Genomic DNA, 23,196 nt, shown 5'->3' with positions numbered 1-23,196 from the left:
TTTTTGAAAGATTCTGATCAGATGTTATTTATACTAGTGATTTATTTTGAGTGAATAGAACCTAATACATCATAGTTTTCGAATTGTTTGAGATGTCCCTATTTATTTCTAAAGAATATTTAAGTATGATGATACAATTGCTTTTGAATCCTTGCGAGTCCCTCCAGTCTATTATTTCTTCAAACGTCGATTATTATTAGTAAATATGTAAGGAGACAAGTAAATCTGGTAAACACCTATACTATCAACTTCTTTGCAACTTTGAAGGAAAATTTGAAACCGTTTTTTAACACTTCGGTGTTGGATATATCTACATTCATCATTTTATATCATATTACTTTTTAATTAATTTATTTTAAACCTATATAAAAAGATCTAAAGAATTTATCACAAACAAATTAGTATTCTATGTACAATTTTTCCCCTCTACCCATTACACAAAAAAAATTAAAAAAAGTAAATAAAAAAACAAAAACAAAAACAAATACTAAATGTCAAATGGATGTAAACATGTATAACGGGAGAACCTTCCTGTAGGCACATGATGGCGAAGAAGTTGACAATATTTACATTTACTTTGGAACTGCTCCATTGCTATGTCGGCTTGGGGTTAATATGGTGGGTGAAGTATAATGCACGGATTTTCAATTTGGTAGCACTCTCCATCGTTGGTTTTACTGTCCAATTCAAAGGATCTATTCCCTACCATTAAAAAAAACTTATCTTTCTAAAGTGAATACAACTATTTTTTCCCTCAATTGAATCCTATTTAAGAAAACTTTGAGAACTTAAATTGCATCATCCTATCCTTCAACACATCAAGAAAGAAACAAAAATGTCTCGAGTAGGTTACGCTCTTGAACCCAAGAAAGTCGATACCTTCATTCAACCCTCATTCCTCCACTACGCCAAACAACATTCCATTGATCTCATACAAATCGACCTCACCATACCCTTATCCCAACAGGGTCCATTCCACTGCATCATCCACAAACTCCACACCCAAAACTGGAAAAACCAGTTACAAGAATTCTCAACCAAACACCCAAACACAGTCATCATCGACCCTCCCGAGTTGATAGATCGTCTTCACAATCGCATTACCATGCTCGAATCAGTCACCAAGTTAGACCTTTCTATCGAAAATGAAAACGCCACTGTTGAAATTCCCAAACAAGTTGTCGTCAAGGAACCGAAATTGTTCGATTTTGATGCAATCGAGGAACAGGGTTTGAGGTTTCCGTTCATAGCGAAACCGTTGGAGGCTAACGGTACTGTCAATTCTCACAATCTGTTTTTGGTTTTTGACCGTGACGGTGTTAAGTCCTTGGATAATAATCCTATGGTGCTGCAGGAGTTTGTGAACCACGGTGGGGTCATTTTCAAGATTTACGTTGCTGGGAAGCAGTTTAGATGTGTAAAGCGCAAATCTTTGAATGATATTTCCGATGAGAAGCTGAAAACGATTAAAGGGTCGGTGCCGTTTTCTCAAATATCGAACTTGGGTGAGGATGATGGTGGTGGTAGTAGTGCTGTTGATAAGGCTGAAATGCCTCCTCAGAGTTTGGTTGCTGAGTTGGCAAGAGTGTTGAGGGAAAGATTAGGACTTAATCTTTTCAATATTGATGTTATTAGAGATGGTAAAAATCCCGGAAGGTACCTTGTGATTGATATCAATTACTTTCCTGGGTTTGGGAAATTGCCATCTTATGAAGAGTTTTTCACCAATTTTTTGATGGATGTTGTGCAACAAACTAAGTCTGTTTGAGTGAGTTTTCAAGCAAGAGAAAGAGGATCGTGTTATTAATGTTATTTCCTAAATTGACTAGTTAGTTGTCTTTGTTATGTTTTTCTGAGTAGCTTACTCTTTTGGTTCATCAATAAGTGTTGTATTGATGATAGTAGATGCATTGTATCCCTTCACTTGTGATGGCTCTAAATGTTTCTTTGTTGAGAATAAAGAATATCCAGGAATGGCAACAGCATCAGGTTTGTGCATGATGCTTGTTTTCTAGGCTGTGTTTTTCTTAATTAACAATCAAATATGAATTGCTTTGGCATCTGGTTCTAATATTCTATACATTTTGAATAAGGTTTATTCTACAAAGTTAGTCAACTATACACAAACAAGTAATCGATATCACTTTATTGAGTTTATTCCATTCAAACAGCAACACTTCTATGTAGTTAAATTGATGCTTATTTCTAATCTTACTAAAAGTTTAATTAATTACAAAGAGTATAAGGAAAGAAGTGACAATGCAAACATATGTGGTACACTTCATTGTATTGGAAACTTCATAACGATTCCTATGAGCTTTATTGGTTGAGTACAAACTACATAACAATAAGTACTGCACTCCCACAGCATACAGCATGATAAAGCAATCTAAACTACACAATCAACAAGCTGCACCCAGATCTTTAAGGCAAAATTCAAGTGGTTTAGAAGATAAATCCAAGAAATTTGATTATGAATTCAAATTTCAAACTACAACTAGAAAGTCAAACATAACAAACTTACAAATAATATTTGTCTATTAAAGTGTACAAAGTGAATGAAATGCTTGAGACTAGTTAGATATGACCAAAATTATGAACGGAATGTATTCTTTAGTTATATTAATATATGATCAACATAAATAAAGTCTATGTTTCGATCATCGTCCAAGACATGAAATATGTTAAATAAGACATGGAATATTATTAAATAAGAGTTTCACACACACACACACAAAATTATTGAAATCTTAATCTCTTTCTTTTTCTCATATTTTTTCATCTCTATTTTCTTAATATGGTATTTAAGAGTTTGATTGAATCAATGAAATATTTGGAACAATAAAAATTCTCCTTTGATTTTACTGTTACGATTTATTTCTTTACTCATTCAATTGATTTTTTTTTTGACAGGAACAAACTTAACAGCTTTCATTTATCAAATAAATCTCAATACAAGGAGGTATCATATTAAGGAAACTACGCCTAGACCAAGAAGTGGCCGCCTTAGCTAAGGAATGAGCAACCGAATTCGCTTGGCGCTTAATGAACTTTACCTCAAAGTTCGGAAAACAACATAACAAATTCTGAATAGACTTAATTATAAAACTAAACTCAGAGGAGCCAACATGCTTGGCTTTAATAGCATTTACGACCAATTGACAATCACTTTCAAAGATAACATGAGAGAAATGGGAGGAGATGGCATGTTGGATTGCTTCCTTCAAAGCCATGGCTTCAACTTCATGGACAAAAAAAAGACCCACATCCCAAGCTACACCTGCTCTGATGAATCTCCCCAAATGATCCCTAAAGCACCACCCTCTATTAGTCGTACCACGAACGTTATTAAAACCTGCATCAACATTGCATTTCAACTGATTTATCATAGGCGGAATCCAAGCCACTGAATTATTATTAGTATCACACATAGCATGCTCCTCTATAGCTATAAACCAATCATACCAGTTGTGATATGCTTGTAAACCAATTCTTATAGCATCTTCTCGGACATCTTGCCAAACCACATTATTTCTACTTCGCCAAAGGACCTCAAGCATAACAGCAAATCTACCAGCATCCCTACGGTCCTCTCGACTACAAACGTAAAAAATAAGGGGCTTAGCATCATGAAATGACTGTAAACGAGGGTCGATTAAGGATGACAAACCTGCTGCCCGCCAACTTTGAGAAGTAGAAGCGCAACCGAAAAAAACATGCCAATCATCTTCATCTTCACAATCACACCAAGGACAAAGAGATGGACAAGGAACATGATATTGTTGCAACATAGTACGAGTCGGAAGGCAGCCCCGACAAATCCGCCATAACAAGTGCTTGGCTCTAGGTGGTGCGGAAATGTTCCACAAATTCTTCCAATTACCCTCAATACCATAGTGCAAAGTGCTAGTTTGCAACCTTTTCCAAAGTCTATAACCCGATTTCACACTATAATCACCATTATTTTCCTCTTGCCAAACCAACATATCTTCCACTACATCCTCCACCAACGGAACTCTAAGAATGATTTCAGCCCCCGTATGATCAAAAAGAGAGTTCACCTTCCCCACATCCCATTGTTTGACATTGGGGAGCAAAAGATCTTTTACATAGAGATCATGCACTTCTTGCACTTGTGGACCACTAACCCACCAACTTCCTTTCTCACGAAGCCAAGGATCCAACATAACCTTAATTCTACTCCCTTCACCTATACTCCACCTACTACCAAGCTTAAGAACATCCTTAGCTTTCCACAAACGTCGCCATACAAAACTCAGATTGTTACCAACCTTAGAATCAAAAAAGGAGGAGCGAGGAAAATACCTTGCTTTAAAGATTCTAGCCACAAGAGAATTGGGTTTCGCCATAAGATTCCATCCTTGCTTTGCTACCATAGCCATATTAAAAGCTTTGAAGTCCCTAAATCCCATACCTCCTTCACTCTTTCGCATAGTCATTCTATCCCAAGCCAACCACCTTATACCTCTGTTATTATGACCACCCCCCCACCAAAATGCGTTAAGCATTTTCTCAATATCTCTCACCACCCCATCCGGAATCAAATAGACACTCATAATATAGGCGGGAATTGACTGAAGCACTGATTTAATCATAACCTCTTTCCCCGCTTTAGATAAAGATCTACCACTCCAAGAATTAATTCTTTTCCATATTCGATCCTTAACAAATGAGAACACCGCCTTCTTGCTTCTACCAATCATGGAAGGTAAACCCAAATAAGTTCCTGTTCCCAACACACGTCTCACCCCCATCACATTCGCTAAATCCTCTTGGGCTGGCTCACTCAAATTACGGCTGAAAAACACTTCGGACTTAGCAAGGTTGATCACTTGACCCGTCGCCTCAGCATAAGTTTTAAGGATTTCCATGAGATTTAACACCTCAAAAATATTTGCCCTGCAAAAAAGAAAACAATCGTCAGCAAAAAGCAAGTGGGACACACTGGGTGCCCCCTGCAGATCTGTGCTCCATGGAGATCTCCGCGAGACACACCTCTCTTGATAAGAGCAGAGAGGCCTTCAGAGACAAGGATGAATAGATAAGGTGACAGAGGATCACCTTGTCTCAGTCCTCTTCCTGGAATAATGGGTCCGACTCTATCCGAATTAACAAGAACAGAATAGTGCACCGAGGTTACACACATCATCACCCAATGGGTCCATCTCTCATCAAAGCCAAGTCGAAGCAGAATACCTCTTAGAAATCCCCAATCCACTCTGTCATAAGCTTTACTAATATCAATTTTCAACGCCAGATTAGCCATGTTACCCTTTGTTTTTCTTTTCAAAGCATGAATAATTTCCGAAGCTACCATAGCGTTATCAAGAATGGACCTCCCTTCCACGAAAGCCGACTTCTCCTCCGAGACACATTTATCCAAGACCAATTTCAGACGATTAGCTAGCAACTTAGCAACTAGCTTATAGACAACATTACAGAGAGAGATGGGACGAAGGTCCTTCATTTCCTTTGGGTTAACACATTTAGGAATAAGACAGATATTAGTCTCATTAAGCTCTGGTGGGAAATAACCTCTTGTCAACCACATAGAAGTTGCATGGAAAATATCATCACCACATAAATCCCAAAATTTTTGGTAAAACGCCGGATTGAAACCATCGGGGCCGGGAGACTTATCCGGATGCATTTGAATAAGGGCTTCATATAGCTCTGCTTTGGTAATGTGAGTTAGCAACTTACTATTATCATCATACGTTATAATCGGTTGAATGCAATTCAAAACTGGATCATATTCTCCTTCCTTTGCTTCAAACAGCTCCTTAAAATAAGAATTTGCGATACGGCATAATCCCTCTTGATCTCTAGCTACCGCCCCTGTCTCATCAACAAGCATATCTAACCTCTTGAAATTCTTCCTCACTGTGGCCGACCTATGGAGAAATTTTGAATTTGAATTGCCATATCGTAACCAATGCATTTTAGCTCTTTGTTTCCAAAATATTTCCTCCTGAAGCAGAATTTTGTTATATTCCCTCTGTGCCTCAAAAAATCTACCAGCTGCGCTTTCATCGTTAGCCAATCTCGCAGCCTCCATGGCTGCCATATGCAGAGAAAGATTGCGCCTCTTTTGAGTATAGTTTGCCTTATTCCAATTTGATAACTCCTTTGCACAATTACTGATACGTAGCAGTACTCCACCATTTGTCTCAGCATGCCAACCTTTGTTAACAACAGCACTCAATTTATCCTCTTTTAACCAAGCGTTCTCAAATCGAAAGCAGTATTTCTTGGGGCGGTTACATTGGATTGGATCGTAGTGCAACAAGATGGGACTGTGATCTGAATGAGAGGCAAGTAAATTGAGTAGTTTAGCATCCGGGTAATTGTCCCACCAACCTTGCGAAACGAGAGCTCGATCTAACCTTTCTTCAATAACATGATCAGTGCCCCTACTTTTAATCCAAGTGAAGGGGTGACCTTCCAATGGAATATCCATTAAGTTACAATCTGTGACAGCTTCACGGAAACCGGCACACAGCCAGTTGGGATGTGGGTGGATACCGACTTTATCATTTTGCGAGAGCAAGTCATTAAAATCTCCAATAACGCACCAAGGAGCATTAGATAAATCTCTAAGATCACGAAGCATTCCCCAAGCCTCTCGTCTTCGATTTCTCTCTTGATATCCATAGTAACACGTAAGACGCCATTCCCCTTTCACCTCGTCTTCAACTAACAAGTTAATATAATTTCTATAGTAATTCAAAATTCTACAGTTAGCAGTCTCCTTCCACAGCACCGCCAAACCTCCGCTTCGACCAACGACGTCAACCGACAAGCAAGAATCAAACTTCAACAAAATACGAATACTCTCTAACTTCTGCTTCTTTGACAACGTTTCAGACAGGAACAGAACATCCGGGCGGTGTTTTTGAGCGAGTTGTCGCAAGTTTGGAATTGCACGCGGGTTGCTCAAGCCCCGACAATTCCAGCTAAGAATTTTCATTGGTCCCGGCAGTCCTGGCTGCCAAGACCTGCCGATAAAAAAGTCTGGGATGCTTCTACACTTTCTGCACTACTACTGGAAACATGTTCTCTGCGTCTTTTACGTTCAAGCGGACCTTCACCATTTTCGCCATCAGTAACTTCAGAAAAGGATGGTTGGATAGCATAATTCATAGGAAGCTTATCATGGTTAGGAGTATGGGAAGTGTGTTTGACTGCTTTATTACTGTTCACGTGTTTTGAAATGGTAGTTTTTGGTTTGAATTTGTGGGGTTTGGTGGTTAAGTTATTGGTTTTTTGCGTGTGTAAGGTACTGGTATTACTGGGCAAGATAGCTTAATTGGGTTGAGAGAACACAATATGGTTATGGTTTAACTGTTCCGGATTTTGCATGTTGGATATTTGTGGGCTTATGATTGGTTGGGTTGAAAGTGGTGGGCCGGTGGAGTTTTGGTTAAGGAACGAGACAGGATTTGACAGCCACTGAATAGCAGCATTTGATTTTGGTAGTGGGGGGACAGCCTCATTAATTGCCAATGATTTGTTTGTCTGTTTGTCGCCAAATATTCCTTCTGAAAACAAAACCGTAGCATTCCGTGGAGCAGCTAGTAGTTTAATGTTCATAATGGGATGCTTAGGAATAATTTGACACTGCATTAATGACTCATGATTGTCACAGATTCCACCCGTAATAGTCAAATCTTGGTGGGCCCCTAAAGGTGAAAAATCAGTAGCAGATGCATCTGTGTTGGCGTGGTGAGCACGCGCCTCATGTTCATCAGCGAAGCTTTTTGGAGAATCTCTACCCACACCTTCCTCCTTCAACCATTTTGATCTTGCAGCATTAGTGAACCTCCTATTCTCCACCCTAATATCATTAGACCAACCTCTCAATCCATTATCTTCCTCCATAGCGAATCGAATTTCACACTTCTGTTCCGAGTGTCCCAATAATCCACATACAAAACAGAAAAGTCCCATATTCTCATACTTAAAATTAACCGTACACCACTCTCCGCCTTTATTTTTAACTCTGGAATTTTTCTTTAATGGCTGACGGACATCCACTTTCACTCTCAAGCGCATATACTGCCTCCAGAAGCTAGAATTGTTATTCTTATCATACTCCACAAATGAACCAATATAATTAGCCATAGCTCTGCCGAATTTCTCCAACATTAGACCTGCAGGAAGATTATGAATCTGAACCCAGAATTCAACATGGAACAACTGGATGTGTTCAATTTGCATTCCGATCTGTACTCTATCGATGATCAGCAGATGACTACCGAAAGTCCAGGGCCCTCCTTTCAGCGCAGCCTCCATATCTAGCTTATGAGCAAATTGAAACAGAAATAACCCTTCCAAAGCTTTCTTGATAATGACCCCCTTGACCGGCCGCCACATATCCGCCACTCTCTTCTTCATGGACATAACATGGATTGGTTTATCACACAAAAACCTTCCAACAAGACACAGTCGAAGATCACCAGCTTCTGTACAATCATCCTCTACATCGAAACAAAACCCCCCTTCATCATCCTCCTCTTGCAGTGATATGTCGTTAATATTCAGATTTGCCATACTGTGTAGTCAAACGGTAGTACGGACCCAAAAAACCAGGAAAAGAAAGAGATCAAAGCTTCTCAATGGGAGAAGAAAAGAAACAAACCCTAGCAGAACTAGGAGAAATTATTTTGCTGAAAAAATACTTAAAACTGCATTTTAGTGCAAAACAACTTTTTTCTTCACCCAATTTTATTCATTAATAGGAAGAGACGGTGTTGTTACCCCAATGTCAATTTTTTCACCTGTTATACTCATTCAATTGATTGATCTCATCAATTTGTATGTTACAATTTGTTTCTCTCATCATGACACTGACATTCCTCATCTCTCCAATACTATCCAACAATCTCCCACGACTATTGATCTTGATCCTCTTGCTCCTCCTCTATCTCCTCATTATCCATCTCATGACCGTTAATATACTGATTGCCTAATTTTGTCTAAGCATTCTTTTATAAAGAGAATATTCCCGACCCTCTTTGATTATAAATGATCAACATAAATAAAATCCCAAACAAATGGTTGTTTCCGTTATCATCCATCACATAAAAAGATGTTAATAGTCTCTAGTTATAATTGGGTTAAGAGTAGTTTAGCTTATTTATGTTTTATTATAGGCAAAATTATACTCAGGGTCCTTTAAGTTATTTTATTGTAACAAGTTGGTCCTTTATATTTTTTTTGCTATAAGTTAGTCCTTTATGTTAACTAATGTATGCATCGTTGACCTTTTTTCTGTTTTATTAATTTTATTTTATTTCGTTTTTAACTTTTAAAATTCATATTAAACTCATTGTTGGTCCAAAAATTATGAAAAAATTCCTAAAAATATTTCTTCTCATTTTACACTTTGTGTAATTTTCTGAGAATTTTATTTTCTGTTTTATTATTTTTATTTAATTTATTTCTTTTGTGTGCATTTTAATTAGTTTAAAAATATTTTTATGCTCTAAAAAATTCTGAAAATTTTATTATAGGATTCAATGATGGTCTCTAACGTATGTTAAGTGATACATCAACACCATTAGTGTCACTTCAGTTTTTTTGGAACGAAGTTTATGAAAAAGGTTAACTGCGCAGACGTAAGTTAACATAAAGGACCAACTTGTAGTGAAAAAAACATCAAGGACCAACTTGTTACAATAAAATAACTTAAAGGACTCTGGGTATAATTTTGCCTTTATTATATATTCTCTTGGTAATTCTTATTTTTATAAGTAATGTTATTGTCATTGAAACCATAATGTCTTTCTTTATCTCATATATATTTTGTCATTTCTATTGTTGACATGATATCAAAGAGAGTGGTTGACTCAATGAGAGCTTTGCACCAATGAAAATTCTCCTCCAACTTTTTGGTTACAATTTTGTTCCTTACTCATGATCCCATCATACAAGTAATTTTTATTGATCAAGTAAATAACTCCAAACACAAAAGGGGGAGTTTGAATTATGATGGTCGAAAAATCGAAATGCAATTATAAAAATTTTGATTTTTAAAAAACGTTTAAGTTAATTTTATAAAACAAACAGAGATTAAATAGTGAAATATTTAAAAAAAATGAATATTAGAGATTTAAGTGCTAGACTTTTGAGTGCTAGACTTTTGTTTTTCTTTTCTCCTTCCTCATCTATGGCAAGCCTCTTCAGTTCCATTCCACATTCCTACAATTTGCCAAAAAGAGAGTGGTGTGTGTATGTGTTTGTGTGTGTGTCCATAATTGCTAAATTCCTAGATTCACAAATCACAATGACTTTATGTTGCCAGCTACACTTTAAGCACCTAAGAATTTTTTCATGACTAATTCCTCATTTGAAAATGTTTTTCCCAGAGTTCTCATATGATCCACGATATGGGTCAACCATGTTTGCATTTGATTTATGTTCTCTCCAAGTTTCATTATGAAAAGAAATACAACAACACAAGCTCTTTTTATCAATATTTATAAATAGAAACGAAAATAAAATGTAAACCTGAGTATGACATTATTCCTTACAATATTTCAATCAACAAGAGGCAGGTTCTGTCACGCTAGGAAACTCAACACTTCTTCAACGGAGGAAGAATGAAATGAACTCTTCACTACAAGTTCATACTTCTTCTTCGGCAAGATATTTTTCTAATTGATTTCTCAAGTCTTTGAACTTTTGAACCTCTTTTAATTTCTTCCAAGACATTCTTTTATATCCTCTAAATTTTAAGGTTTCATCTTGTCATTGGATCATGTGCCTTGTGAATATTCTTTGTTTTATCGCAAGGAAATCACCATATTCCTTCTTCTTTCCGTCAAATAAGCATTAGGTAGTACAACTGAGCATGTATAGGTCAACACATCATGTGGCAGGTCTGCTGCTGCTTAGACAGACAAGCATTACAAGAAATAGAGTGTTCAACATATTTTATAGGTTTTTGTCCTGTAGCGTTTGATCTTATCCATCAAGTTTTCCAACTCTTTTATGCTTCATACTTCACATTTATGCCATGTTTGCCCTAATGCTGAGGACCTTCACTCCTTTCAGCATCTTCTGGCTTTAAGGCCTATTGGGAAATGAGGTTGAATTGATGCTCCAACTCTGTCGTGCCAGAACTTATCATTTGAGTAGTTTTACACAAGTGACAAACACATAAAACTCACAAAAGAGAGCACCTATTTTGCTATACACAAATAGAACTAAAACAAAAAAAATCTACTTGAATTAACCAAATAAAGCTTGCTAACTAAAAATAAAGTCATGTAGTAAGAGCTTGAATCTCTCATAAATGGTGAGTTATCAGGGAGAAAACACCTATCATAAGGACTGTAAATCTTCCTGCCATCATCAACATGAGAAATAGACCAATGCGAAGAAGGACCCACTTCTATCTAAGCTCCCCCACCTTTTTTTTGCATAATTAAAAACAAAATCCGTGCACACAAACTCAAGATCTACACAATGGTAGAGCCCAAATTTTGCGGAGACACCAAACCTGCACGTCCCAGTCTCACCATTTCAATCCAGCTGTTATATAAAAGTTAACGCCGGTCAGAAAATAGATTATTATTCTTAAAGGAAAGGTGGTCCCTAATTTCTACATCACTAAGGTCTTGACCATACGCCCTCTAAAAGATTTGGCAAATGAGAAGGCTTTTTGCTCATCTTGAACCATAATGGATGCGTCTAGTTTGTTGTAAGCTTGGATGAAGGAGGAAAGGCGAGCAGCCACTTCCATATAAGACAAATTACAAGAGTTTCCCTCTCCATCCCCTTCAGAAGAGCTAAGAGGATCTCCGCCTCTTTCAACAGAAGCTCTTCCAAACTCAAAACTGTCACTTAAAACAACAAAGTTGGGGTTGGGACCATAGATTTTCGGAGGCTCATCATATGAGATGTCAAAATTCTCATAAATGGATGATATTGGAAAATCACCCCATCAACTTCATTTATATTCTTAAGCGTGTCTCTTAGGTTAGCCATGATAAACATTAAAGGGGGTAAAATAACAAACAAAAGGAAATGGTTAGAAGATGGTATTTGAGGAAAAACATGAAGCAGAAGAAACTACTCAAAATAGAGAAAGTTTGACAATGTGAGAACCCTAGGAGAAAAGACAGGTAGGTAAAAACAAGTATCACTTAAGTGTGGAAGACAAGGGAGTAAGAAGCCACATGAACAATTAGCTCAAGTATGATAGGGAATGTAAGTTGTTTGAAGTGTCAAAACGGCGCTTATATAGTAAAAAAGATAAGCAAATTGACGCTGCAGGGCAAAGGCAAGGGGAAGGTGAAAAATTCATGCTCTAGATGATACCTCAAAAATATAACCGCACTTGAGTGCACTTGAATGCTCTAGGTAGACATGTCACACCCTAACTTATGATCCTAGGGCCACGCGCAAAGTAACATGCGAAACGTCTCAATGATTATATGTGCATTTAATGAAGCTGTTTCTAGACCTTTTCCACTTCTCAACATTGGATTACAGTTATACGTATCCGGACCAGCTTCTGGAAGACTTCCCATGCACCACAATATTGCAAGTCTTAGGGGCAACTGTAATGAACCGACTTCAGGCCCAATGCAAGAAAGACCAAATTTCACCCACCATATAAATACGACCACTTGCGCGGAAAAATGTATGATTATCTTATCACTCACTCTATACCCATTATTAAAAAATTAACTTGAGGGTTGTAGTGCTAACGTTACAGGTCCACCTCAGGCCACTGCAACAAAGCAACTCATACTTCCACACCAAACATCTTCACTAAGGCTATGTTTGGGAGTTCGGAGAGAGGGGAATGAAGAGCTTCGAAAATTGGGTTTTTTTAGAATATAGAGAAAATTCTAATATATTTTTTTTAAAAAAAGGAATTTGTTTAGAATGATAAAATAATGTTTATCTTTAATGTATATTTACTTTTTGAAATACTATAACAACAAAAATTATATTTGAATGTTTTGTCTAAGCCCTCCAAAATTCTCTTTTAATACAAATTTTGAATTTCCCAAATTAAGGAGTTTTTAGTGTTACGAAGAAAATCAAATCATCCAAAACCCTCCAAACTAAAATCTTTTTAACATAATCTAACAAACATAGTCTAACAATTCTGGTTTGAAATCTTAAGAAATCTTCAATTTTTTATTCATATTTAAAATAGAAGAAATTATAATTTTCTTTTACTCAGAAATAAAATATGCTGTACAGGTCTATTATTATAATTTTAACACTGTTATTGTTTTTTTTGTCAAAAAAAAAATGTTATTGTTTTAACAAATAATAATTTTAAAAAAACTATTACTGTTTCCTCAAAAAAAGGAAAATTATTGATTGATTGTAACAACAAAACAATGACAACCATGCTAATAATAATAATAATAATAATAATAATAATAATAATAATAATAATAATAATAATAATAATAATAATAATGATTTAATGGAAATGCACTCTAATAATAATAAGAGTTTAATGGTTATGCAGTGACAGTGTAAATTTATTTTACACTGTCATCCAATTAGAATATAACGTTCTGCCATGTTATACAAGTTTTTTTTAATTTTTAGTCTGACTTGTTCTGATTCATGATCGTCATTGGTTGACAGTGTAAAACTATTTTACACTGTCAGTGCATAACCCTTTTTTCATAATAATAATAATAATAATAATAATAATAATAATAATAATAATAATAATATTAATAATAATAATAATAATAAATAAATAATAATAATAATATAAATTTGAAGGAGTTTTTCGTGCGAGGTTATTATTCAGTTATTTGTAAGAGTGGAAATAATAAAATCGCGTTGACACAAGAATGAGAGAAAATATAGTATTGTTCGGAGATTCAATAACGCAGCAAGCGTTCAACAATGGATGGGGTTCTTCCCTCGCCAATGACTATTCTCGCAAGTTAAGCTTTCTTTCTCCTCAAGCTCTCTTAGATCAGATCCATTTTCCTTATTTTCATGCAATCTAACTAACAAATCACAAAATCGATTTAATTTTCAGGCTGATGTACTTGTTCGTGGCTACAGCGGTTACAACACTAGATGGGCTTTGTTCTTACTCAATCACATCTTCCCACTGGTATGTTACCGAAATCAAATTACTCAGTTGCCATTTTCGATTCTTTTGCGGCGGTTATTGATCTTGATTTCATTTTCAGGGATCAAGTAAACCGCCTATGGCTACCACAATTTTCTTCGGTGCTAATGATGCGGCTATAGCCGGACGAACCAGTGAAAGACAACATGTTCCTCTTCCAGAATTCAAACTAAACCTCCAAAAAATTGTCAACCACTTGAAGGTTCTATTTTCTAGATTCCGTCTATGTTCAATTTTGTACATTCCGCCTATTGTTACTGTAAATTTCAAGATTTTATCTATGATCAATTTCATCAACGATGACGGTGTTTAAGTTGCGGCTGGCATTTTCGTGTAATTAGTGAACTGATTCCGATTTGTGATGATTTTCTATCTTTTTACTTGTGCTTTCAAAGGTAGAAAATACCCCAATTATATTATCAGTTATTGATTGCAAGTAAAAATGTGATTTCAGTCAAGCTCACCAGATATGCTTATTGTGCTTATTACTCCACCTCCAATTTGTGAGGTAGGGCGTCGAGAATTTGCAATGTAAGATAAATTCCTCCTCTCTCGTTAAATTCCGCATTTGTTTATGAACATTGTCTGGCCTCACTATTGGCTATTTATGACATCTTATTGTTATCATCGAAGGAAACTATTCTTGCTACCTGTTTTGTGTGGTTTAGTATGCACTAATCGCTAAATTTACTGCCACTATTGTTATTACTGTTATTAGCATCACTATTGCATTCGTATTCGTATTTTCTGAACCACCATTTGACTATTTATCTTCCTGTCATATATACATCTAAAATATCTGACATGGCCTCTTTTGTTATACCTTGCATTGCACCCTCCCAGTCTGTTGTTGTTTGGTTCCTGTCAGCTTCTAGTAAAATAATTTGTGGTATACTGTTTTTAAACTCTGTCTTGCAACTGTTTTCACATTCTCAAGTATTTGCGGTAATTTTTGGGGTATATGATTTGCCAGTCAGCAAAATAGAGAACATTAGTTTTAAATTATAAACCATTTTATATTAGTTTCATGTTTGAGTCGTTTTAGACGTGTCTTGCAGATCCTTATACGGTGATAATGCTAGAAAGTTGTCCGAAAGAACAAATGAAGTTACTGGTCAATATGCAAAAACATGTGTAGAGACAGCTAAGGAAATGGGTGTGGCGTATGTCGATTTATGGTCCAAAATGCAAGAAACAGATGGCTGGCAAAAGAAATTTTTAAGGTTTGTTGAAATCTGGACTAGAAAAAATGCCTGACATAAGTTTAACCACATTTTCTTGTTGATTAAAGCAAAAAAGCATCATGGTCATGGATTTAGCTTGACTATGTCTGGTTTAATATGAACCGGTTCTTAGTTAAGGGCATCAGTTTAACTTCTTATGAGTCTTGTTAATGATGTAATAATTGCTTTCTTCTAACTATTTATCGTGTGACCATCTCGGGCATTGGTTATATGTAGTAAAATCAACACCACCACCTAATTGAAAATTTATGGGAGATTCCGACTCCTTCTATTAAGGGTGATTAACATTGTTGTTTTGGTGTTACAGGGATGGGTTGCACCTGACAGTAGATGGAAATCAAGTAGTATATCAAGAAGTGATCAAGGTGTTCAATGATGCAGGACTTTCTGCTGATAATTTGCCACTTGATTTCCCTCATCACTCTAAAATTGATCACAAAAATCCTGAGACCGCTTTCCAGCAGAATGTTTGTGATGCCTCATTATAAAAAGATTCTGGTTTAGTCTTTCAATTTTATATATTCTGTTCTATTCATGGACCTGCAAGCATTTTTGCTGGTTGGCAAGTTTTTAATATTTTTAATTAAAAAAAAGCATGTTATTTATCACGTTTAATGTGCTGGTGTATATCTGTGTATGACTTCAAATGATTTTTATGCTATTTTTCTTCTTCTTTATATTATCTTATTTCAGTGGTTGATAACTAATTTTAAATATTTTATTTTTATGTTATCTTTATAATATCTTATCTGTTATTGACAACAAATTTTAAATATTTTATTACTGATTTTAAGACTTCAGAAATTAAAATGATCTTTGAAACATTTAAATTTGCCAATTTTTCTCTATGTAGTTGTTGCCATTTCTCTCTTTCCAATTATTTTAGTTAACTCATTAAGTAATTAGTCATTGACTTCAAATTAGTGGTGAATAAGAGAGAGGTCTCTAACCAAGCCATAGATTTTAATAATCTCAGTTCCTTACTAAACTTTAAATTGTTTTTATACTTAAAATTAATATGATTTTGTACAGTTAAAATAAAATTATCATAATAGTTGAAACTTGAAAGTAAAAGTTTATTATTTGCAGAAAAATTATCAAATAAAATCTCTTGAAGCAAACCGCGATAATGAAAAGAAGAAAACAAAGAAAGCAATAACTAGTTATCAAGGATAATCCTAAAAAAGATTCAACTGCAGTATTTGCTTTGTTTCTATAAGGGTCTCTAACATGTTCATAATCGGTCTAGATCCAGAATGTTTTATATGTTGTTATCCAAGTATGTTAAACTTCAAAAAAAAGAAAAAGTGGTTAAACTTAACTTTCCAGCCCAAAATGGTAAAAAAAACGCGCAATCCAACATTAACATCTCTTGAGGAGGGATATGTATGAACTGAGAAGACGGATGAGACGATGAATTTAACCGTGGATGATTTTGATGGAGACTAGCACAGTCGCGGCGGTGGACGTTCATGTGACTGCCAAGTGCTTGAGCTAACCACGACTCTCTTATTCAAAAAGTGAAGGTGTAGGATCTTGGTGGCCATGTAATGTTCATGATGTTTATTGTCTTCTGCGAAAGCTCTTACCTCTCATGGATCTTCATCTTCTTGTTCTTGATGTTGTTTTTGCTTAGGGTTCCACATCCAAATTGACGATGATGGTGTGGTGGTGTTAGAGTTTGATTGAGATTTGGACCTGAGTAGTCATGGAAAAAAGGAAATAAATTGATTGTGGTGGTGAAAGACAAAGATAAAGGTTTTGGGATTTTGGGGGAGATAAGTGATAAGAAGATGAAGATGAAGATAAAAGATGAAGAATTGCCTAGCACAATTGTTAAGAATTGTTAAGGACTTGTACAATTAAGGTGATGAACCTGATTTTGAATCTTCTTGGTTGAAAGTTTTGGATTTTTGATGTTTTAATATATCAAAGTTAAAAAAAGAAAGAAATAAAAAGCCAAGGAGGGTTTAAAAAAATGAAAAATGAAATTAAAAAACCAATTGGGCAATCCAAGTCATTAAAAAAATGCCTTCCATGCCATTTTTTTTATAATAATGAATAGGTATAATAAAGGGGCAAAACATGATAATCTAGCTTTGAAGGGAATCCAAACGTTTTAATGTGTTAAGGTTTTTTCAAATTCCGTCCATATGGCAGGGAAAAATACGTATTAACCCTTATCGTCTTTGCTAGTAGTACTACCACATAGAATGTGTTAGTTTTGTCGGACCCAACTATGAACGTCAATTGTACTCACTAAAAAATACAATGAAAGTGAGATCCTGCTTGCTCAGGGTCAGTTTTACTCGGCCCACCGTGGGTGTGAATTTTACATGAGACTCCCAATTATGAAATTGAGATATTTATAAAAGACCTCTTAGGCCTGAGCTATAAAGCCAAAAGGCGGTATCCCTTATTCTATGATCAAAATCATGAGAGGGGGTGAATGTAATTTAATAACAAATCAACCGATTTTTCAAATGAGAATAACCCGAGGTTTTTCAAAGTTTGTGCGCGGAAGTTTGTAAAATGAAAATGTGAAATTATACTCAATTGCTAATTATTCAATAACAACTCAAATCACTTTACAAATATCGTAATGTCTAGATAAAGAAACACAACGTATGCAATTGAATTAATTGTATAAGTCACGAGATTTGGTAAAGCAATTAATCAACAAGGCAAATTTTAAAGGCACAATGTTTCTCAGTTTCAATCACCACTAAAGCTCTTAATCGGTTACCAATTCCAACAAAACCTAAGATTATCAAATAAATTGCTATTACCAAAATTAAACCTAAGCATGCATGTTTTACGAAATTCAAATTCAAGAGTAATGGATAGAGAGATGACACCGGGATTTATAGTGGTTCTACTCTGTCGTCCTCGTTTGAGTCTGCGTCCACTTTAATAATTTATCCTTTTATTTTGACAAATATCTTGAGAGTATATACAATCACCAATCCACAATAATGCTGAAGAAAAATAAAAAATAAAACTTCAATTTGGATCTTGAATTGTATATGGCCAAACACCAAACTCTTCTCCGAAATCTTTACTCAATCCATGCTTCCAATATTCCATTATCACCAATTCTGCTCCAGACCTTCGTGTGTAGAAATTAACCCCTTGATCCTACCGATTATTTGAGCGGTTAATTATTCGAAGATGTAAAAATAACTCCGCCTTATCCGTAGCCTTTCACACTGTCACTACTAAGGCAAATCTAGAGAGACGACCTTCTTCTTTTCCCTAAAATTTGTCAGCACCAATGGCAACAACCCCAATCTTGCAAGAACCTGAAAAACCTTTACTCAATCTTCAAGAATGATTAGTTTCAAGACCGTTTATGCCTTAATCAATTAACAATCACTCATGATTAAGAAATGAAATTGAAAAGAGGTTGAAGATGAAAGAATTTCAATGCATGAGATTCAAAATATGTGGTTGATTTTTCACAAAAATTCATAAATGATTATGAAGAACAAATGATGACAAAAGTTTATATATGTGCTTGAGATGAAGCACACAAAATACTGAAAAAATATTGGTTAGATTTGAATCAAAGTCAATGCATGTTATGAGTCAAGTGAGCAAGTGAATGGAATAAAATATATTCATGTTTTTGACTCATTTTGCAGTTGATTTTAATCAAGTGCAATTTGTGATTTGAATCATAGGTCCCGAGATTTGAATCATGTGCAATAATTGATACGAATAAATTGTTTCATGGAACTTTGAAAAAAAGCTGAAAAGTTGCGTGATTCGAATCATGTGCAAAATGTGATTCGAGTCAATTTAGACAGAGGGGACATGAAATTGTCTAAATTCGAATCATGTGTAAAACCTGATTCGAATCAAATGGTTTTTGAAAAGTTTTAGTCACTTCTGTTTGATTTGATTCGAGTCAAATTGAGTGAGTAAATGATAGATTCGAATCAAATGCATAAAAACACAATTTTTTATGATTTTAAAGTTTTTCTTTGCACTTGACTTCAATTGAACACACATAGTCTTTATTCCACGAACTCATGTATTTGACTAAATACATCTTGAGCATGTTCAAACATAACCAAAGATTTTATGCATGCTAAAAAAATTTACGAATCGATTTCAAAACTTAATTTAAGGTGTGCAATTTGTGAGTGAGACTCAATAAACAATAATAAATGAAAGTGATAAGACAAACAACAAAATAACTGTACTGGGGTACTCCCCTTGTATATGATAAGGACATGCAACCAACTCCCCTTAGGAATATGCAGCTACATGTTTAACAAGTTGCTATTAATTGGAGTTAGTTTGGGAGGCTCAATAGAGAGACCTCTATTGTGTGTTTCGGAAGGCCTCTTGGCCCATTTTAGACAGTTCTTTATGTTAGATATTTGTATGATAATCCTGGATATCTTCAAGAATCGTGTTCGTTCACTTTCCGAACAAAGTATTTCGACCCTATACTTGTCTGGGTTCACGAAATCTTTGCGGGGATAATTCTTGAAGAATCAATCTGTTTCTGACAATGGAGAACAGATCAGAATGTAGAGGAAGTATATGATTTCGTGTTTCAAATCGAGACCAAAAGACTCCTTATATAGGAGACCAATAATAGAGACGAACAGACACACCTTTTCGGAAAAACAGTTATGTCTGTTGGAACGGGTGCAACTATTCAAACGAATTGTTATGTCCGTTGGGAAAGGGTGCAAGTATTCAAACGAATTTTCGGAACGGGGCGCTGCCCCGCACCCCGCCAGGGGCTACGCCCCTTGGAACCCCGTTTCTATTATTCATATTCAATTACACGTTTGGCTCGACGAGCGTGCACTCCGCACTACCCTAACTCGTTTCAAGCTTAACGCATAATTGCATCGGCCTTCAGTAAATCACATTACTACCAAAATTACATTGATGATACTAAAATCACCAACAAACTCCCCCCATTTTAGTATAATCCTTGATTTACTTACATGTATAACGATCAAACAAATGCATAGAAGAAAATGTCTTGCGATTGAATTTTCATCTTAGTACAAATACACATTCCAAATATTCGAAAATCGGGGTGTCATAATGATTGAACCCGTCAATCCATTTGAATATCTAAAGATATAGTACACATATGTTTCTTACAATACTCTACTATTCATACTTGACACTTTACAAGCCATGTGTCCTTATCCATTAATAAGCATATAGGAAGCCAAGTCCAAGCTTCTTGAAGCGGCAAAACTTCATGCTCACATAGGTGATCCTTTTAATCTTGCACCTGCATTTGCAATTTTTCAAAAGAACCATTAAGAAGATATACTTCAACCTAGCCATCACTTGCAGGTCTGAGCACTTACCTTGGGAAGATAAACACAATTGCTCCAATCTTTAACTATGATCTTTCCACATTGAATTCTGCTTCTAACGTTGTATTAGAAGGGAATTGGGTATACCATAACTAATATATTTAAATGGACTTTAATCTCATCCCAATTACCGACTTCTTCACTAAGTCTCTTGCTAACCCCTTCGTCAAGTGGTCAGCTAAGTTTTGTTGCGACCGAACAAACTCAATAGATATCACCTCATTCATGATTAATTCCCTAATCATACTATGTCTAATACCCAAATGTCTAGACTTTCCATTGTATATTTGGCTATATGCTTTAGCCAGTGTGGCACTACTATCACAACGGATATAAATTGGTGATATCGGTTTAGGCCATATCGGAATCTTATATACCAAGTTCCTTAGCCATTCTGCTTCTTTACCAGCAGCAGCTAATGCTACAAACTCAGATTCCATTGTGGAACTAGTTATACATGTTTTTAACCCCCACTATTTCACTTTGATTTGATCGAAAATGGTGTTTATCATTTCAAGATCTTTTCAACTTGAATGTCGAATCTAGAAACCTCTTTGTTTATAAAGTTCCATTCATCTCATTGATAATGATCAACATATAATTAACACGGAGACAAAAAAAAATCACAATGTTCTCACACAACTTTGTGTACCAACACTTGTCACAAGAATTAGATGAAGAAATATTTCTAGATAATCATGCATGATGATGCAAGAAGGTTTTCAGATGAAGTGAGAGATGAAATTATGAGCAATTTAAAATAGTATAATATAAATTACAAAGAGTACCTTGGTTATGTTCACTTATCTCAAGTCTTCACTTGAATTTCTATGTTAATCCTTCTTAATCAACTTCATCATTGACGTGCAAGAGACTTTTGATCCTTTCCTCTTTGATAACCTTTGTCTTCATCAAAACTATATATAAGATATATCTTTACAATCTCCCCATTTTTGATGATGACAAACTCTTTGAATTCTTATTTTGATAAGAATTAAAAGTCTCCACCTAAGTTGTGAGTCTCCCTTTTAATTTGTGTGTCTCTTCCTTAATCGGAGAATCTTACAATGACAAAGTCAAACTTTTAATGTCATTGTTTCGGTGTTTGTTTTAATCCATACAAGGATTTAACAAGCTTGTACACCTTTTGTCCATTAACAGGAAGTATATAACCTTCTGATTTCTCAATGTAAATCTCCTCATCGAGATCTCCATTTTAGAAATGTCATTTTGACACCCTTTTGATGAACTATAAGTTCATGCAAAAACTAATGCAACAATACTCTAATTGTTTTCGTCCTTGCTACTAGTGCATATGTGTTTAAATAATTAACACATTCCTTTTGTCTAAACACTTGACTATTAATCTAAGCTTGTAGGTGTTTAATGTACCATCTTTATGATACTTCCTTCTAAACATCCATTTGCATCCAATGGATCTTGATCTTTTAAGTAGATTGACAAGTTCTAAGTATGGTTTGACATTATTGAAACTATTTCATCTTAGATATCATTATTCCAATAAGTCATTTGAAGCCACTGCTTCCTTATAAATCTTAGGATCATCTTCCACTTGAAGAATAGTAGGAATCTTACCAACAAAATTCTCACTATTTTCTTCTACATGAGAGAAATAAATCGAGAATTAATTATGTTCGGTCTTAGATCCCGAGTCTTTCGAACTCTCTTTCTTAACCTAAGTTCGAGTTGTTTTTCAACCATCATCGACGAACTTTCGATTTATGTTTCAATAATTTGTGGATAACCTTTCTCACGAGGTTCGTCAAATGTAGGAATTTCAAATTCCATATCCTCCATGAAGAAAATTCTCATTGAGACAAACATTTTATTTACATAATAAAACTTCAATTTTATAATTTGAAATTATAGACTTTAATTTATTATCATAAACTCTGATAAAGTTCAGAAACTATATATATATTTTCACTTACTAATTATCTTTAACTAGTAGATAACTAGTCTATATATAAATTGTCTATTCAAGATGCATTGCATATAAACAAGATGCTCTGGGTAATTTATAACGTTAATATTAATATAAACAATCACACTGTTTTGAAAGTGACGGTACTGTTACACCGGTTGAAAAAGGTGGCACTTTTTATAATGCTTTTCTATATTATATTAGCAGCAAAATTTATGAATGACAATGTCCATAATAATATATTAAAGTGAAACACATGCAGTGTTGTAATTGAGTTTAACCGCACTGTACTCTAACACAGTGCAGAAAATTTCATTTACGTAAGCAAAGCAGTAAGCGGCACAACATCACTTGCATATTCAAATTTCAATTATGAATAAATCTAGTATGGAAATCATTATCCGTTGCAAATTATCATTTCTTACCGAACGTTACGCAAATACGAAAATTATTTTATGCATGTCATATCAAAATTAATTAATATTTACCTGAAAATCACAA

General features: G+C 35.1%; 2 protein-coding genes across 2 annotated transcripts; both read left to right on the top strand.

Annotated features, from left to right (window-relative positions):
- Window positions 1-734: 734 nt before the first annotated feature.
- Window positions 735-2,073, top strand: LOC131636389 (inositol-tetrakisphosphate 1-kinase 2-like). Its single transcript, XM_058906997.1, has one exon. The coding sequence runs from the start codon at window positions 836-838 to the stop codon at window positions 1,766-1,768; it is 933 nt and encodes a 310-aa protein (XP_058762980.1). The 5' UTR covers window positions 735-835; the 3' UTR covers window positions 1,769-2,073.
- An 11,748-nt stretch (window positions 2,074-13,821) lies between these two features.
- Window positions 13,822-16,100, top strand: LOC131636372 (GDSL esterase/lipase At5g62930-like). Its single transcript, XM_058906983.1, has 6 exons — window positions 13,822-13,955; window positions 14,054-14,131; window positions 14,211-14,351; window positions 14,604-14,680; window positions 15,208-15,372; window positions 15,701-16,100. Exons 1-6 carry the CDS (start codon window positions 13,860-13,862, stop codon window positions 15,879-15,881), a joined length of 738 nt encoding a protein of 245 aa, XP_058762966.1. The 5' UTR covers window positions 13,822-13,859; the 3' UTR covers window positions 15,882-16,100.
- Window positions 16,101-23,196: the final 7,096 nt, after the last annotated feature.

Source organism: Vicia villosa, linkage group LG1 (genome assembly GCF_029867415.1).
Source record: "Vicia villosa cultivar HV-30 ecotype Madison, WI linkage group LG1, Vvil1.0, whole genome shotgun sequence".
NCBI lineage: Eukaryota > Viridiplantae > Streptophyta > Magnoliopsida > Fabales > Fabaceae > Vicia > Vicia villosa.
The sequence above is the reverse complement of the archived record's forward strand: the minus strand, read 5'-3'. Positions and strand labels throughout refer to the sequence as shown.